Genomic DNA, 20,136 nt, shown 5'->3' on the forward strand with positions numbered 1-20,136 from the left:
ACCTCCCCCTCCAGTTACTCAGGTGTTAAAATACAAAACCTCTACTCTAGAGCACCTTAAGAAAAAGCTAAAACCTATGCAGATACCAGGCTCAACTAAAAATACAATTAAAATACAGCACTGCTAGTCGAATAGACAGTGACAGTAATAGGAGAAAGTGTTCAATTATTTAAGCAATATTAAGAGTGAAAAACTCCAATAATTCACTCCCAACAGACCGGGCGAGGCCTGTGCGACTGCTAAAGGGGCTGTAACGCTCACCTGGTTCCCACGGAGGCGCAGATCCTGGCTGGACAGTTACCGTGTCTTCAATTGAGAAGCGCAGGACTCGGATGGTTCTCTGGACCGGACCTCCTCTTATGGAATGTCTGACTTGTAGAGTAAGGTGTCTGCAGGCGGAAGAAAAAGGGATTAATGGCTGGTTGTTCGTTGGGCTTCTCCTCCTTATTCGTTTCTTCCCTGAGGCCGCCCAAAGTCTGAATGAGCTCTCACCTTAGATATGTAAATGCTGGGCTCTCCATCCTGCGACTGATGCAGGGGCGCTGGGTTCCAGTTACTTCACTGGGATTGCTTTAAGTCTCTTGTAGCCTCAGACGGTTTAAAGCTGCTGAAGAAGCGATGCCGTCGTTTTCTGCACGAGCGGATGCTGGTCGGTTTGTAAAGTTCGAGAGCACCTTTTAATGAAGTCTTTGCCTTTGTTTCTTAGGTGCCGAAATGCTATATGCTGAGCATACGGATGCACGTAAGTATGAAGGTCCGTGCACGTGGAGGAGCACGTAAGTAATATGCTTGCTGACAGGTTTATTCGCACCTCTTAATGCCTTTTTCTTGATTTGCAGGTGCGGAGATGCAGCAGAAGAGGAGATGGCGAGGAGCGCACATCTCCGGTAAGTGAAAATATAATTGCGTCCAATTTCCCCCTTTTTTGCACTAACCGGAGTTCTTTGTCTTGCAGGTAAAGGCCGCGGGATTCGGAAAATGCCGTGGTTTCAGGTAAGTAAGCGCGGCTGCTAAAGCGTTGCCTTTTGCTAACCTGATGTTCCTTTGCTGGCAGGTGCAGCCGGAGACTGGATCCCTGGATGGTAAGTGAAGATCTGACTTGTTTTCACAGGCTGGAGCAGAAGATATCACTAGAAGACTGGAGCTGACTCGGTGAGCGTCCTGCTGCAGATGCAGAATAACGTGAAGCACATTCTTCCAATCGGGTGTGGTTTAAATAGTGTTGAGGTGATTAGGTGTCTTCCTCCTCAGCCTCACCCAAGAGAAAAAGAGTTCCTGTGTTCCAGAGTCAAGGAGTGATGCCAGCCCCACCCAGGTAAGAAAGTAGTTCCAGATTCGGAAAAATAGTCCCACCCAGCAGAAGGCTGGGGCTTCATTTTGCCAGGACTTGTGAAGACGAGTATGCAGCATGGTCTGCTACAGGTAAGTCCACCCAAGCACCTTTATCCAAAGTATGAGCCCGGCACCTCTGGCGCCGGGACTGGTGATTCTTATGAGCCTGGCGCCAACGGCGCCAGGACATGGTCCAGAGGGCCCCGATAGGGGTCGGTTGGGACCAGGGGCGGGGGTTGTGAGCCTGCTTCCGGGGATGTTGGGCTTGTCCTGACTCCTTGGAAACAGTGCTCATGACAGGGGCAGCCAAAGTCCGTCTCGCCCCACCTCGCCCGTAACTAAGTCCTTTCTGATCCGTGGGATCCTTCAGCTGAATATTTAGTCCATTAGACTTCAGTGGCTCTTGGGAGTCGGTCACAAGTAAAACAAATGGACCACCCAGCAACCCGTGCAGTGTGCAGGGATATGTGACTATCAAATAACAGTCCGCCATTAGGTTTAAGGCCTCCACTTGCCTATAGATCTCAGAGCTTCTCAGTCTCATGGTCTCCACAGGCAAAAACCTGATGGGACTAACCCCTGTGTTGGTGAGGGACAGCCGAAGCAATGAAAAGCGCTCAGTCCTCGCAGCCAGTGGGGCACAGACAGGCACGAGCAAACAAAAAGGAGGTTAGTCACAGGTAAGCAAATAGGCGATGCAAACTGTGGCTTACGAGAATCTTGAAAAGATAGCACTGGACTAGTCACTGCTTCCATCGGTCAATCAAGCAACATAGTCCGCCCAACTAGCAACATTGCCAGAATGTCTGAGCTGGGAGTTAGTGGTGCGGGCGGGCAGCAAAATGATTCACAGCCTGCCTGCCGTAGTTAGCGCAGTAATTACATCAATATACCGTTGTTCCTGCCCTTACACAGTCCTTGGTAGAAGAGACTATCAGTTCACCTGTTAATAAATGGAAGCTTTGCTATATTACAGCGTCGCCATTTAAAGGCTGCTTTTTCAAAATGCTCCCCTGTCACTACAGGTACACAGAGCTGAGCGACTTCCAAAGTAATACCACAGACCACCACCTGCTGGCTGCCCAAGGCAGTGAGCAGGTGAGCAAACAACTGACCACTCCATCATGGCGGGCTCCCTTTCTGAGGGAACACCTCATGTTGCAGGCTACCGTCTTCACGCTCTGCTTCTGCTTCATCAGTTGCCGGTGAATTATCACTACCCAGGCCTATGCGCCAAACAGCACCACAGCCTTTGAATCCCTCCTCCCGCCTACGATGGTTTCTCCCTCCCTAATCCTGGAAGTCACTGAAAGATCGCTAGAGAAACCCTCCGCTGCAATGCTCGCTAAAGAATAACCCTAAGCGGGCAATCCCTTCTGTGTTTATGGACTCTGACCCCAGGGCCAGTCTAGACCCAGAGGATACCCTGGAGGTGGATGAAGAAGTCCTGTCTCATATTAAAGTCAATATTCAACTTTCTGTGCCAGATCTCCCTTCGTCTTACGGGGAGGTCCCTCCGCAATCATTTCATACACCACCTGCTACGGAACAGCCTTTTTTGCAACAAACCAAAAATATTATGGTGTGTCAGAAGCAGGAGCCATGTAGGAGTCAGGACTATTGTTCCAAGGTCCTGTGTCTTTATGTGCCCACTGGACAGTTTTTCCTATCTACCTTCAAAGGGGATTCTTAGGGCCTCATTTTAAGCTGGGCGGTGCCGTAAAATGCGGCGGTAATACCATTTACTGCTGCATTATCGCACCGCCCAAATACGAGTTTGGGGGTAAGGTGGAGTAAAACCCTACCGCAAGAAGAAATTGGCCATTTCGGCGGTGTGACCGCTGCAGACTTACTGGCAGCGGTAACACCGCCAAAATCCCCCATGGAGTCCAATGCACTTGAATTAATGGGGGCTAACACTGCCTACCGCTACTTAACGGTAATACAGATTGGTGGTATCTCTGCGAATTTACCAGATTTAAACCTATAATGAGGCCTTTAGCTTCTGCACAGCCTTTCAGATATGTGGTCCTCCACCGAGGATGCTTCGCCTACAGATGCTGCGCACAGGAGATTGTACGCATCACTGAAAGATCCAATACTTCTTCCTAGTTTTTTCTTTTGACTTTTTCCATCTGATCATCTGCTTATGCTGCACACGGGTCACCGTTGTTAATCAGTGGCGTCGCTCGGGGGAGGATGGGGGGGCCAGGGCCCCCACTGTGAAACCCTGTGCCCCCTCTTGTGCCCCCTACCTAAGACGAGCAGTGACCATGTTCACCCCCTACTTTTGTTTGTGCCCCCCTACCTTTGTCTTTGGCCCCCTCTGTGCCCCTCCTAAATTTGATTCCTGGCGGCGCCACTGTTGTTAATGCATGATTTCTGGGATGTTAGCAAGGTTCGGAAAGCAGTGCAGGCTGCAATGACATTTCATTCTTCATCAAGAAACAAATACAGGTGGCAAATGATATGTTGGCATACTCAAGCCTGGCATCCCAATCCAGCATGTGGGGTTGGACGCAGTATTAAATAAGGGTCAGTGATGATGGCCCTATCACTACGAGACATTGGTCCGCATTACAAGTTTGCCGGTCGAGAATTAACGGTGCCGGTAGAACCATACCAGCACAATTTTCCGGACTGGCAAACTATGAGTTCTGCTGGCGGGTGCCATCCGCCCACCAGGTCTGACCTGGCGGGCGGAACAGCACCCGCCCACCGAGATGCACGGAAACACCGGCACCATTACCACATGGTGCCAGTGTTTCCGCAGTCCCCATTCCCGTGGAGTCCTATCGGGAATGGGGATTTACAGAATTGCTGGCGCCGAATTTACCGGACCACTGGGGCTGTAATGCCCCGGTAATTCTTGCAAGTCCAGTGCCGGTAATTTATTACAGGTCTGGCGACAGCCTGCCGGTTTTACCAGCACGGCTAACGCCGGACTCGTAATGAGCCCCATTGTCTGGTGACAGGCTGGAGGAATCGGTAAAATGGGTGGCCAAGGATCTGAAACATCAAAATTATAAGGGTTTCCTGGACAGATTTCCCTCTCCCACTGGAGTTATAGTAATCAACAAATATAAACAAGAGAGGCGCCTTACAATGGCCTTAAACTCAATCAAATGAATTGATACTCTATGCCCTTGTGGCTATGGTTTAACCATAGGCTTTTCTCATACATATTCCAACTCTTATATCCTTTACAAAATATCGCTTTATTTTGCAATCATACAAACTTTCATCTCAAATTAAAAAACAATACACAACATATTTCACATTCCATTTTTTGTTTTTAAAACAAATCCTTGATTTTACTAAAGTGCAACGGTGTTAGTCATTGCAGTCACTATTTAACCGCAGAAGGCTACTAGCAATCTTGGAATATAGAGAACAGCGGGCCCACCTTTCGGGTAACAAATCATTCCTCCAGAGTTGAACAAGCATTCACATTTCTTCGCCATTGATTCAACGTCTACATGTATTATCTGCTCTGGGGACCTTTTGCTTCTTCTCATTAATAATCAGTATCAACTCTTCCGCCAATCTTTCCACTGTCGACATGTGCTTCAGCCATAAATCCTGGATCCAGAACAATCCCCTGTCTCATCAGTTCAACTTGTAAATCTTGCAACACATACAGCATGCTTGAGCATCAAATGAGTACCCCTTCACTAGCAATGTCCTCATTACCCTGCAGATATAATGAAATAAAAAGGTCACACTACTTACTCCAACAAGTGGGATTTACCACAAAGGCCATATATATTATTCTTATTTTAAATATTTGGACCTACTTTCTGAGACTGTAATTCTTATTCCAGTGTCAGATTATTTTGACATCTCCTGGTTGTAAATCCTCATTCTTTTATTTAATTTCCATTATTACCAGTATTAACAAGATATGCTGCCTCATTATGAGTTTGGCGGTAACTCTGTGATAATTCTTCCGAATTGCCACTAAAAACGGTGACTGCCAATTGGTCCTGTCGATTTACTGCAGGATTAGTGGTAGAGCAGTGTTAGCCACTAACGCCATGGGGTTTTTGGTGGATTTACCACGAGCAGTAATACTGCACAGCTAATTCCACCAATGGATGGCTTTAAGTGGAAGAATTACCTCCAGCAAATGGTGGTGGTAAATCCTCCACTACAAGGCCAAACTAGGAATTTGGTGCAAGAGTTAAAATGGTGGTAATTACGTTACCACACAAAAAGTGTCAGTAAGAAAATGATCATCACTTTTTTACTGCCCCACCAAACTCGGAATGAAGCTCAGAGCACAACACATCTCACACACCTGCCTTCTACCAAACTCTTATACAGAACCCAATACATACTGGGACTAGATTACCACCACCTATGACCTACCTGTATCACTACGTGTTGTATTCTCCAAACTTCTTCATTTCCCAATTTATTCTAAATATTCACATACATGACTTAATATGCCATACATTTTTTAAACTAAATACACAAAGTTTGGATTCGGAGTTAGGGCCAAAGAGGAGTGTGGGGAAGGTGGATGCTGGGGAAGGTGGATGCTGGGGACGGTGGATGCTGGGGAAGGTGGATGCTGGGGAAGGTGGATGCTGGGGAAGGTGGATGCATACAGCAATATCCAACCACCAAAAAGCCCATTGGCTCTTTCAAGGCTGACTCAACCTGATTTCAAAAACAGATGACTTGAACATGTTCAAGGTGGACCTTATTGGTATTCTTACCAGTTGCATGCGGAGACCAGTATTCTGAAATCCATCGATACTTTCTGAACTCTACAAACATGATCTTTTTTTTATTGAAACCCCTTAAACTACCAGAGAACTGAGTTCCTTAGAATCCTATTTGCAAGGTCTGGATAGGCACAATCATGGCCCGGCGTGGTTACAATATCGTATGTGGTCTCAAGAGGCACTATCATGGCCCGGAGTGGTCACAATATCGTATGTGGTCTCAAGAGGCACTATCATGGCCCGGAGTGGTCACAATATCGTATGTGGTCTCAAGAGGCACTATCATGGCCCGGAGTGGTCACAATATCGTATGTCTATACATCTATTGAAGATTCTGAGTGACTGTGACGAATTCAAGGCTCAAATTCATTCACCTCAATGTCTCTGATTAGGAAAGGCATGCGCAAATCCCACCCTATTAGTTATTGAATATGTATTGTGTATGAAGAAGTTATGGTCACAGGAATTGGCTCCTCTTGTTTTCCGCAGGTCTGGACTGGTTGAGTCGCCAAGTAGTACAGTGTAGTCTTCTTTTCAGAATGACTAGCAAATATGTAAATGATCCCAAAAGGAATGCATCGTCAAGGGTAGATTTGTTGAGAACCGTATTTATTGTGCGTAGCCTGAAAACTTGACCAGATTCTACTGCTCACTAATCGAGTCTTGGTTTCCGTCGCACAATTGTGCCTTGTGCCTTGTGCTGCTAGCCGTAGCATTGTAACTTAAATCTCTGGGGTTGTTTAGCACTTCCTGGGCCATGTAGGTACTTTATACATATGTTCCCTGGCAGGGATCATCACCGGTCATCTCTGTCTGCCAAAAGAAAATCATAAGATCGGACCTCATGTCAGAGGTCAATTTCCCTATTCTGAATGAAAGCATCCGAGATCTACACAAAGTTAGAGAGTCCATCTTGTCAATGTGCTGTGTGGGTGTTCCCGATGATTGATGGAAAGCATGTACTGTTCACTTGCAGAAGAATGGCCAAATGAGTACCATTTGAGAACTCGCCAGCTGTTTTCTACTACTTAAATGTATCATAAATGTTATCTAACTTGAATCCTTATGTTTTTTCTTTCTTGCAGGGAAGTCGAAGGAGGCATTAACATAGATATCCCAGATGTGAGTTTGCTTTTGGTTTATTTGATTGTTGACTAACAGTGGTGTACTTAGCATGTATATTATATCCATGTGGTGGGTTCCCGCCTCTTTTTGTGGTCATGAAAATATGTGAGGCTAAAATCGTTACCAATTGACTTAAAGTTCAGAAATAGATGATTTAACTTAATGTGGACAATAAATAATGTGTTGTTCTAATACAACATTTCTATTTCACAGCCACCCAAGCCAAACCCAACTCATAAAGAAACGGACGAAGAAAAACAGTTCCGACAACTCTTTGAGCAAATTGCTGGGGAGGTAAGGCCGCGCCGCCACCGCCACCGCTGGTTTTACAGTGTTGTTTTGTGGAAGCAATGTGCCTCTCCTCCGATACTCAGCTGCACCTCCCAGCCCCATTTTAGCTCTGCATGTCGGTTACAGTCTTATACTGACAAAGCATGTAGACGTGTGTGGTAAGGTATCACAGACTCAACCGACAGGCCTCCTATGTGATGCTTAAGGCCATCGTATGTAAACGTGTGTCGGATTCGTTTGTTCATATGATGTATGTACTGCTCTTCGCATGAAAATGATCATAAGTCAACAATTCCTTCAAGTCTTACCAGCTGACCTCCCAGCGCCATTCTTAAATGGAATAGTACAAATATCCAACCTGGGGTTTTCTCTTCTCAGTGAGATCCAAATCCACATGTCTGCTCTGGACACTCTGAAACATATTTACCTGCGCATTCTCCTAGTCGCAGCTCCGCCGCAATGGTTTGGAGCAGCTGGCAATGTGTGATCTTCATCTTGGGCACTTGTTCAAAATAACTAGGCATGTAACATTTTTATATAGTGCGTAATGCCGGATTCCCCACCCTCTAAGGGCCATGTTTGTAAATCAGGCACTACATGCTGTAAGTCCAGGTGTTCTTATAACGCAATGTGAACGTACTCCGTTTATTGGTACTTCAGTCTGACTTACAAATGGGTAAGTAATGAGTATTTTGCACAATCGATGACAGCTGATTCGCAAAAGAATTTAAAACTTGGGATTTGTTCGATATTTCTGTAAATTGAACACATTTGCCCAAGTTACACATCAACCACTTTCAAACAGGCCGGCGAACGTGGCCGCTGCAGGGTCCGTGTGGAAGAATTCTTCTCTTGTAAAATACACTGCATACAATGGTATTTACTATTCACAAAGAAATCAGGTGAGGAAGGAGAGCAACACAGTAGCAGTATGTCTTTCATTTCCATGGCCCCATATGCAGTCTTTAAACAAAAAGGTATTAACGCGGTATCAGTATAATTTAGATTACTGCATGGGAGTGCAGGCTTCCTACTGGCTGCATTCCTTTTTTTTAAGGATCCGCCCAGTCCCTATGAAGAATAAAAGAAAACCTATTTTTAAGGAGATCATGGAAGAGTGCTCTTCTGCTGGAACCCAAATATGGTTTTTAAAGTAGCAGACCATATGGCCACTGTACACATTTGTATAATGTACACAACTGTAAATTCAGACACTTTTGTGCATTACATTATAACCATGTTGAGAAGGTGGATTAAAAAAAATTACCACTTCTCATTCTTTTTCCCTATACCAAAGCCTTTTGAGTGTATTTAAGGGAAGCACTTGTGCATTCCTTTAGTAAAAAGAAAAGTGTAAAAACTTCAGAGTAACAACATTTACCTTCCCCTTTGTAGTGGAGGTAAAAATCAGAGGTGCATTTAAATTATTCGGTATTTTAACTCATAATACTGTAGTAATTACCAAGTGGGGTAGTCAAATTGAATACCGCAAGCAGTCATTTGCATGCAGCAACTCTAGCAGTCCCGTAATCTGGAGGATAAAAGCAGGCCATGGGCCTCATTACGAGGTTGGAGGTAGCCTTGCCGGTTTTACTGGCAAGTCTACCCCAAACTCACATCTGGCTCCGGCACCGGCGAAAGGGGAATCACCGGGGCCATTCCGACCTCGGCGGACCCGGTAATTCCCCTAGCGCGGGTGCTGGAGCCGGTACGTCACCATTCCCATTTGAGCCCCCATAGGGCTCAATGGGGATGGGGAGGATGGTAGCAGCGGTACCGTTCTTACCATCATGTTCTGCTAGAGGGTGCCGGTACAGCCACCTGGTCAGACCAGGTGGCTGCAAGGGCACCCGCGAGTAGAAGTCCCAGTATGGCGGTACGGTAGCAAGGGTGCCGGTAGCGATACCGCCGCCGTTGTTGCCTTACCACCATACTCCTAATGAGGCCCCATATCTCCAACTTTTGCCTGCTTTTAGCATACCGCCATACCTAATGCAGGCCTCAAATTCCCAAGGGGTGCACTAGACTCCCATGCGATTGTGGTCATTTTTTGTCTTATTTTTGGAAGCGGGTGCGTTGATAGGAGGATGGGAAAGATAGGAATGGACAAAGCAAAATGGCCTCTGAGATGCCCTTTCTTCATCATATGTTATGTTATCTTGCATTTGCATAGCGCCTACTGCCATAGTTCATGGCGTCAAAGTGCTTTTGCCTGTCAGAGAGGCAAAGGTCGCGTATGATAGAACATTCAGTAGAGGTAGGGAGTAGCAAGGTCAGGTAGATAGTTGGGATGAGGGCGAAGGATAGATAAAGGTGCTCAAGAAGCCATGAGAAGGAAAAGGTGGAAGAGCTATGTGACAATTATACCAAATTTATCATCTTACTCAACTGAATTCTATGGGGCGGAGCGCCGAAAGGAGTGATAACTGGAAGAGAAAAGGTGTCCGCTATGCCAGAGGGTATAGCTGGAATTTACTCACTGCACGGCACACTGGGGCATGTTCAAGGGATACCCAAGGCAACACGGGCAGCAAAGCCATTTTACTTACTTTTCTAGGCCCCCACATTAGACAGGGGTTGTATGACAGAAATCTGAAATAGCTAATTTTTGCAACAGCTCCCTAAAAAGCAAGCAAAAAGGCCTCACATTTTTTGGTTTCCTTGTTTATTTGTGTCATGGCTACCAAAACCCTTGGCTTATGCACAAAGTGCTTAAGAACAGCAAGCCTGTATATGGCTTAGACATGGTCAGACTTCTGAGCCTCCCACTGTGTCATGGTGAGGCAAGGCATGTAGCAGCCATGCTCAAGAAAGCCCAGAGTGCAAAACCACTCTAGCCACTCCCCGTAGCCACAAACGACCAGGTTGCATAGATGGGAAAGCTGGAAGGAAATATTGGCACATTTAACTGAGGCTGGGATTTCAATGACAGCATGCTTGGGAGCAGGAGCCCAAGTCCGTCCTTCCTGAAGGTCCCCGAGTCCTGCTAGGGCCTTTAAGGAAATGGGTATATTGGTGTATGCGGCAGGAATCCTCACAGGCTCAAGCTGGGTGCTTATGGGAGTTCATTTACATGGTTGAGCCTTTCACTAACCTGCTCAACCTGGGCTACAGTTACTGTCTCCTGTTAATAGACGGCATCATGTGAAGGTTAGGTCAAAACAGGGGTGTATGATCTAGTTTACAGATTAGATTTCCTAGTCTACCCTTCTGGTTTTTCTTTCTTTTTTCTTTGCTTGTTGAGGCGGTTGCTACCTGCTGTCTTATGGAAGCTTAAAAGGTGCTTGAAAATCAGACATTTAAAGCAAAAGATTATCATGAAACCTCAACATAATATAACATGACCTATCCAGCTAGTATGTAAGGAAGCCAACATCATAACCGCACACCCTCACGAAGGCGTGAATGAGGGCATACAGTGGCACTCAGGTACATTCTAGTGTCATGCATTTAGCTTTGGGAAAATACACACTTGAATCCCAGTAGAACAAGACATTACACAACATGTTTCTACAGCTTAAAACATGACATAGCATAGCATAGCAAAATACAGTGTAGCTATACCACATCTAACTCAGTGTAGCACTTCAAAACTGGGCATGGCAAAGATGTAGCTCATTGAAGGCACATAGCAAAAAAGGCCATTGCTGGGCATCTCAAACAAATAATGATGCAACCCAGCAGAAGCAGCACCTCAAGGGTAGCGTGTCACACACACATACACGCACACACACGCACACACAAACACAGACACACTGTCTCTGCTCCAGATTCGGAGTTTCTGAGTTTGAAGTCTATTGCTGTTCTTTGGATTAACTGATTTGAAGGGTGAAATGGCTGCTCGTTTTGCATCTTCAAAGGGAAGAGAGCTCCACACCCTTCCTTCACTCTGTCCTGGCGCAAACGGCTGTTTCCTTTCATTGAGCGGTGCCATTCACCTTTTATTAAGATACGTTAACTCTGTTGGTCAGAAGAACAGTTGGGCCCTCTTTGGTGGGGGAGACATGGCCCATCCTTTGAAGCAACTGGTGGCTTCCAATAAATGGAGTTTCTTTTTTTTTTAAATGTTACTTATTTATTTTACTTGATCAAACACTAGGCTTGTGCTTATGTGCAAAGTGCTTTAAGACCCAAAGCATGTCACTGGCTCCACATTGGTCAGGCGTGTGAGACTGTCACAGTGTCATGGAATGCCTGAGCATGTTGTAGCCCTTCTGTTTATTACTTCCCTAGGGCACCAACAACATGTTGATAGATATTTAATAGAGCAGCTGACGCCAGAGTGCTCCCAGCAGATAAGAGAGAGGGAGGGATAACACTCCCTCTAAGGAGAGCTATAAAGGAAGAGCAATGTATTCCTTACTACTCAAATTGACACATTTTCTTCACCCCTCCCCAAGCCATGCATGAGGCTGTGTGCTAAACGTCCAGACACCGTTGGGAATAACAAAACTAAAATGGGCCACCTTTTTTGTAAAGAATATTAAAGGCTGCTTTTCAAAATAGAATGATATCTTTTCTGATTTACCTCTAAACGCAAGAAAAAGCAGCATGTCATTTTAAATTTAAGTCTGTGCACGATAGGACAATTTGCATCACTGAAAAGATTTTGATCACATATAGGGCGGTTTCCCTCATTTAACAAAGTTGCCCACATGCATCCAAGATATTCTTAGAAATGGGTGCACTGTCAATGTTTCTGTGTCTTGCTGGAAGATCCGTTACATCTTTTATACATGTAAACCACGCCTTCTTAATGAGCCAGCAGACATTTTTGGGGGGCGTTCAATCTGTATTTCATGAAAGTAAAGGCCCTGAGAGTGGAATCTTTCTACTCTAGATCACCCGGACATGCTATAGGCATGTAAGTATGCTTACATGTGGCAGGGGTACGACGTCCTTTTGCTGACAGTAGTCTTTTTGATTTTTTAACTAAAAAAATCAATTGGAAAAATTCATCGAAATATATATGGGGGACAGGTAAGGGGTTAAAAGGGATGGAGAGGGGGTCTGGTGGCGTTAATAAGATAGGGAAATGGGGGATTGGGGAGGAATGCCCCACCAAAAAAAGTAAACATAAATAAAAATAAATTGGTGAGTTTTTTCGATGGATGTAACAAATCCATCTAAAAAACTGTCAGTAAAATGACATAGAACCACCCAGGTATGGCGTGTACCTCTCATTGCCCTACTTCTGCCCTCGCCCGTTGGGTGGGGAGTGGCAGCCCAAAAGGCTGCCTCTAGCCCTTTCCCAGCAGTGTCAGTCAGCAGAACCAGACTGGATTACATGCCGTGTCCATTGAGCCAGACAGAGACACCAGTTTATATACACATCAGAACGCTCCACCCGAGCAGGCGAGGGAAACCAGCCTGAACGATCACTCCATCACTGGTTCAAAAGACAGGACAAACCCAACATCCACTCAGCATCCGCCAGGGTCAAATAGAGGAAGCAGCCTGCATCAGACAATAACAACCCTCCCAGACCAGAGCGAAGAACCACCCTAAACATTTGCAAAGTATTGTCCTCTATTAAGCAAGGCTAGAGAAAGAAAACATATTTATCGCTGCCGGAGGCATTCCCACGAAGGGTGTATGTACAATAGCATGAAGATGAGAACAAATGGTGAGCCAATTTATGGCGTTGTAAAAAAAGTTAGATATATACCAGGCACCAAACAAAAAGAACAGAACCTGCTACCTGGAAACGTATGCAATTGTGGCGTAAATGCCATATGGCGTCTGAGGACTCTCTGTATGTATGTGCGGCTAGAGATTCTGTCAACCCTTTTTTTGACTTGTTACATGTGGAGACGCTGCAATGTTTTGCTAGTATTGGTATGCCTGTAGTTTTACTTCGCAATAAACCCAAGAAAGTTAAAAACAGCCTGCTGGGTTTTGACTGGCAAGTAACGAAAAGTAAAATCTCTGAAACTAAGTTATACAAACACGCATGTTCCGTTTGAAAATGGCTTCCGGTTATGGAAAGCTACCTCAAGAAATATCCTAGTAAACAAATGGGGAACGACTACATGCGTTTTCGATTTAACGTAATCCAAACCAATCAAATCAATTGTATTAGAAATTGCATCTCGGGGGACTGGAAATGATGTCGTTTCTGTAAAAAAGAAGGAGTCGTAGAAACTCTGCAACACATTCTGTTGGTGTGTCCAGGGCTTTTACCCTATAGGATAAGCTATTTTGCCCAATTTGTACCATCAGTCTATGAGGTAAATCGTGAATTTATATGGCACAGAATGTTACATGAGAATTCAGCAGTACTGAACATTTGAGGCACTTCTTTCCTGAGAAACGTTTGCGATCTATATTAGTCTGGTGAATGTGTGCTATTTTGTTCCCTTTTTTTTCTCTTTTATGGCTTTACCTGGGCTGATTCCAAGTTAAGGAAAGCTGTTACATGTCAGGGTTAAAAAAGCTTCTCTCTTCCTTCGTAAGAACTGTACCAATTCATTTGTCGTTACTGTACTGTTTACTCAGTCATTTTATTGATTTTTCACTCATTATGAACATGTTTTAACATGTAAAACAATGAATTGTTTTTATCATTTAATTTATACTCAGCAAAGTTTCTTTCTATTCTGAAATCGAATCAAATTGTGTTTTAAGTCAATATCACTCCTCTTTGTAAAGTGTTGTTTTGTGTTGCTCATTCGGTGTATTCTTGTACATTTGTTGTTGATTTTTTTTCTTGTATTTTTTTGTAAAGGTTTATTATAAACCAAAACAAATAAACAAATTTTAAAAAAAAGAACAGAAAAATGATATACGAAAACAGGTGACTTACAAAGGTAACATTAGCCTAAGGGGACGCGTGCTTCAAGCTAAGGAGGAGTACTATTTAAATGTCCATAATTACACCATTGAGCATCACTTAAGGCACTGGTGGGATCAGGTAGGAAGGATAGGGGAGAGGGCAGCAGGAAGTCCCTCTTTAGCAAGTATGTGAGGTTTAAGCCAAGCTTTGAAGAGATCCACAGTGGGGTTGGCTTTGATTGTTATGGGCAGGGGGTTCAAGCAGAGCAGGGGGAGTAGGGAGGAAGCGTGGAAGAAAGACAAAGATGAGGCACAGGAAGGGAGCGGGAAGGTGAGGTTGAGTGCAGAGGAGGATCAGCAACACTGCGATAGAGAGTAAACCATGATACAGTCAGGCAGGTACTGGGGAGCAAAACCATTAATAGCAAGACCATTAATAGCTATGTTGAGCAGGAGAAGAAACCTCAGATAAGAGTGGTTGTGCATTGAGAGCCATCAGCATTTTGTTGTTTGGTAGAAGTGGGGGAGGATCTGGCTAGGTTGCAGAGAGTGCAGGTAGCAGATTTGAGGACTTTGTCTAATGGGAGAAAAGAGTAGAGAGGAAGACCAAGGAGTGGGCTTGAGCAGCACTCAATTTTACGGAGCACGAGAGTGGAGATTTGAGTGCTTGTAGAGTAGTTAACTTTTTTCAGAATGTTGAGGAGCAGCAGCGGCAGTGGGCGTGTTGAATTGTTGCAGTCATAGCTCACTATGAAATAGGACCACACATTTGGGAGCCTTGGGTGAGGGAGCTAGAAGGTCAGGTGGGAAGGAGCTATGAGAGGGAAGGGCAGGGATGGCAGTGGAAGCTGGGAGAAAAATGACTTCAATTTCTGCATGAGCCAGCAGAGAGCGAGTTGTAGAGACACAATTCGTAATCCGTTCTGAGAGGGCTAGGGTGAAGGAGGGAAAGGAGAAACATATTTGAGTAACACCTGCATCTCCATTCTTTACAATATTAACATTATAATACATGATGGCAAAGACCATGTAGGTACTCAAGATCTTCAAGCAAGGCATCATGCTTCACTACCAACAAATTTCCCTGTTGCTTCATCCCCTCCTCTAGAGAAGTCTCGAAACACTGGGGCACAGGAGAGCCAAACGTAGGAGTCCCATTCTCACTGATTAACTGTTCCAAAGTAGGCCAGACACTTTGTTTGGGCAGTGTGACAAATCTGAAGTATTTGTCCCTTCTCCCCACAGGGGAGCCACCCCCTTTGAGGGTAGGTAGGTGAGCCCTCTAAGCAAGACCCTCCCTGGGGGTATGGCAAGTGGGACCTCACTAGGAGTGACTCCCCTCTAAGAGACAGGACTCGTATCCCCATATGGAGCTCCCTTCAATGAAGACAGTATCTTCTTATATGAGAATTGAGAAACATACCAGTGCCCCTATATTGCCTATAACAAGCAGTGACATTGTACCAGTGTAAGAAAAAGCGTCTCCACTAGTGGCATGACCACGAAGAGGCTGTGGTGGGATAGGAACCCACTAATGAATGCCGACACCAGAATCCTGTCAAGGAGTGAAGCCTCCAATGCGTGCCAGGCCATGACGACTTCCGGTAGCAGCGGAGGGTCCGTCAAAGCTTTACCCACATTTATAAGAGAACCAGAGGTTGGAGGAGCTGTCAGAGGGGCCTTTGCAAGCCGACGAGAGAAGCAGACACAGGAGAGTTACATCATAGAGACGCCAACCCCAGGAAGCAGACCCAACGCAGATACAGGTAGCAGGGTTACTCAGGAAGGGCAAGAAGAGTGGAGGGAAGAAAAGTAAAATATAAGTATGGTTACAGGAACCCAAGAAACCTGAGGCAAACAGTATTAGATATAAAACAGCAAAAGGGTCTGGAGGACCCCATGGAAGTAACAAATGGGAATGAACCAGAAGGGTTCAAATATATGAAGCACAGGTATATAGAGAACCGTACAATTGGATAGAAAAGGGAGACGAGAAGAATCCCTCGAATACACAGAGATGTAAGAATTGATACAGCTCATGAGGAATGTGAAGTGGGTGAATTATAGAACTTTGTTCTGAGACAAAGCCATTTTTGCCTGAAACTAATATTTTTCGAATGAACACTACTTTCTTTCATGCAGCTGAGAACGGCTTTTGGAGATCAAAGCCAGTGCGTTTGGTCAGGCAAGGACCATCAACCAGTAGCAGAACCCTGTGGTTATTTAGGTTGTTTTAAATAGTGGTAGGACTAGATATAAAGTAGGGTTTGACGGAGGACAATTCTTAATTTCTTTAGAGGATGGACGAGCACCCTTTATTTTAGTTTCATAGGTAGGGAATACCCTCCTAGCAATAGGAATAGTGAGGCTTTTTTTAAATCATTAAAAAAAATAAACATCCATGACATGTCCTCTTTTTTTGTGCCTCCTTCTTCTTCTGGTTCGCCACAGCATCCTCTACTCTAAACCCTTAAAATGAAGATTTATGCCCAAACCCTGCCCTGCCTTCAACTTCTTGGCTTGACTAAGTCTAGCTACAAAATGTCACCTTGCAGGCTCTTCTATGGTAGGATGTTTTAAAGTTCTTGGGAATTCAGGTCATCATCACTGGAACTACTGTACGAGTACCATTCAGATGGGTAACAATAAACATCTTGTATCTGTCTCTAGCACCAAGATACCATTCAGTTGGGTAACAATAAACATCTTGTATCTGTCTCTAGCACCAAGATACCATTCAGTTGGGTAAAAATAAACATCTTGTATCTGTCTCTAGCACCAAGATACCATTCAGTTGGGTAACAATAAATATCTTTTATATGTCTATAGTACCAAGATACCCCTCTGGGGATGAATTTGTGCTCTACAAATGCACCTCTTATGTGATGTTATTTTATGCTTCTTGCCATGACCATGTCCACCAGGTACCTCGCCATAGCCCTCCCAGTTAGTGCAATAACTTTACAGTTTGTCTGTAACTAATGTCAGAAATGCTGATGTCCATGATGAATGTGAATGCATTCTGACCATACTGAGCTCTAGGAAATTGGAATGTGTAAGTGTCGCCTTGTTACCACCAAAAACCTATCAAACGACTGTATAAAAAGTATGTGAAGTAACATTGTCGAACATTTGTCTTAGGACATGGAGATTTCTGCAGAAGAGCTACAGTACGTTCTGAACGCAGTTTTGCAACGCAGTAAGTGAATATCTCTGAACCAAATGCAAGTGGTATATATTCATGCATGCTTATTTTCTGTAGCTGTGATTGAATTCAAATCTTAACTTGTTGCCATGAATTATCAAAATAAAGTATGAACATAGTTACTAGGGACTGATTGATAGTACCAATTCTTCCAAGTCTATTTAGGATGAAAGTGCTTGTTATGAACTACCTATCTCCTGTGATAATGCGGTTCTGTGCCGGCCCTGATGCAGAGCGTCAGTGCAATTCGCAATCGTAACACAACAGAAGGCAGTTGCACTGGAAAGGCACAGCAGCTAATTCCAACAGTACTCTACACTGACACAAAGTCTCAACTTTGGACTGGCGTTAGGGTAGGAAAAAAGTACCCACAACAGAGAGATGCTTACCATCAAATAACAAGTATGTGATAAACTGCCTTTATTATAGGGATACCGTATCTGAAAGATACAAGCTACCAAACCAGAGTATCTCACACCATCAAAGCATTAATTGGCTACATTGTATGAGAACGGATCTTAAACCCCCTTCACACCACATACATATGGGGGAGACCCCCCTGAGTGCCCCATACTACTATTATATCCCATACCCCCCCTGTGCCTCTCTAAGAATAGTGAGCAAGGGGTCCACGTCTGGGTTCCTCTAGTAGCTTGGGGTGAGACCCAAAGCTACTTAAAATATGCAAATAACAAGGGGGCCCTAAGTTACTAGGGGAATCCAGACATGGACCCCTTGCTCACTATTCTTAGAGAGGCACAGCTCCACCCTACTGATGAGGTCCAATCAGACCGAAACACGTGTCTGGGGTTGCTGTTGGTACTGTGGTTCAGAGGATAATTGCCTAGTATTTCGGTGCTGGACTGCCCCAGGGCAGGACAAAGACTGATATGTTTGGGATATTTCTCCTCTGTGAAAGATAGTGAGCTAAAGACTCTGGGTAAGTCTCTCGTAACCAGGACTAATGTCTGGCAGAGGGACTCCCAGGACCCCTGCTGTTATTTGCATACTGAATGTATGCCTGCACAAAAGGGATTTGCACCAAATCAAACAGAGTGCAGATATATATATGCCAGTGCTGAATAATGTTTAAGTGTGCAAATGTTGCCTGTGCACATGTGAACTGTTTTTACACATGTGTAATGTACAATACTCCCAACACTGAAATGACAAGCTTTTATATCCACTATAGCGGCGCTTCAAGGTCAATATGGGTCGTGGTTCAATGAAAGATGCCTATTGGAGGAATCTCCTCAGGCTCAAATGATATGCAGTGGCTGTCTTTGAGACTCCCACAGAGTCAACGAAGGTTTATAAGCTGCTAGAGGAGAGAGAGATGAATCTAAAGTGTGGCTTCCTATCCACTACGTGTAAGTGAGCAAACTATGCATGAGTCAGACATTAATAGCAGGGAATTTCAACATGAGCATCCCTGACCATCCCTACTGCACCCAAGCGATCTTACCCACATCTGAAACATTGCTGACAGGCAGACGTTGGGATAATTCACTTCCAGTTAGAAATTACAACAAAAAAAAATCCCTTGACAGTAAGCAATCAGATATTGACCCTTTCTATTCTACAATGACTTGTGTCACCAATTGGATGATCAAAATCAGACGAATAAACTAAATGTACCATAGGAAGTGGATCCAAGCACAGTGGGCCTTACTACGAGTGTGCCGGTCCGGTAACAATGGTGCCAGTAAGCCTACCAGCACCATTGTTACCAGACCAGCACACTCTGAGCATGCGGGCGGCTGCCGTCTGGCCCGCCAGGTCTGACCTGGCGGACGGGACGGCAGCTGCTCGCAGACTTTCACAGAAGCACTGGCACCGTTATTAATGCTGCCGAAGCTTCCGTGTTCCCAATTCCCATTGAATCCTATGGGACTCAAATGGGAATGGGGAGTAACAGTTTTCCGGCACCTGACTTCCTGGAACACTGGGGTCGTAATACCTTGGTGTTTCCGTGAAGCCAGGCACCAGAAAATACACAAGTCCGGCGGCAGCCTGGCGGTTTTACCGGCACGGCTACCGCCAGACTCATAATGAGGCCCAGTTTAATTGTATGTTGACCAATATGGAATGTTGGTTTAATAACATATAATTGAAGGTGATCACACGCCTCTAGTGTTAATATGACCATAGAAATCTCTGTCATGATCATCGGCATATCACAAATACTCTGACATTTTCTAAATTAGAAAATACGAAGAAAAGTTTTGTTTTTTAAAGCCAGCTAAGGCTATGCTCCTGCAATGTTAAACTATTTACAACTCCACATAAGACTCGCCCTTCCTTAACAACTTTCAGAAAATAAATTAAAGCTCCTTTGTTCACCCTCCGCTACCTCTCACTACCTCTCTCTGCCTCCTCCTAACCTTTGGAACACTGCACATCGCAGAATACTCATGCAAGATATCCTACTTTGTCAAAACCAACACACTCACAGTATTTGTATTAAAAGCTGTACTGAACTTAATCCGAACTTAACACCTGAAATCTTTCAGTGGTTGGTGACAATCTCTGTGTACTTTCGAAATTCCGGTTGTCCAGTTTACGCCTGAATAAGTTTTTGCAAAGCCAATTAAAAACATTCACTTCACTTATAACTTTAAACACCCCTACGCTTTGCGTGCAAAGTTTGATCTGAAAACAACTGAAATGAAAAAC

The 20,136-nt window shown here is 44.6% G+C and overlaps 1 protein-coding gene across 1 annotated transcript in view; it reads left to right on the forward strand.

The window, feature by feature from the left end:
* CAPN9 (calpain 9) overlaps nt 1–20,136 on the forward strand; it is a 267,256-nt gene that overhangs the window by 185,144 nt on the left and 61,976 nt on the right. Inside the window, exons 12-14 of the mRNA XM_069606888.1 lie at nt 7,151–7,187; nt 7,404–7,484; nt 17,397–17,454. Of these exons, the coding sequence (XP_069462989.1) occupies nt 7,151–7,187; nt 7,404–7,484; nt 17,397–17,454 (176 nt within the window). The remainder of the gene's footprint in view (nt 1–7,150; nt 7,188–7,403; nt 7,485–17,396; nt 17,455–20,136) is intronic.

This window comes from Ambystoma mexicanum, chromosome 4p, assembly GCF_040938575.1.
Source record: "Ambystoma mexicanum isolate Mex_15411 chromosome 4p, UKY_AmexF1_1, whole genome shotgun sequence".
In the NCBI taxonomy this organism is placed as follows: Eukaryota; Metazoa; Chordata; class Amphibia; order Caudata; family Ambystomatidae; genus Ambystoma; species Ambystoma mexicanum.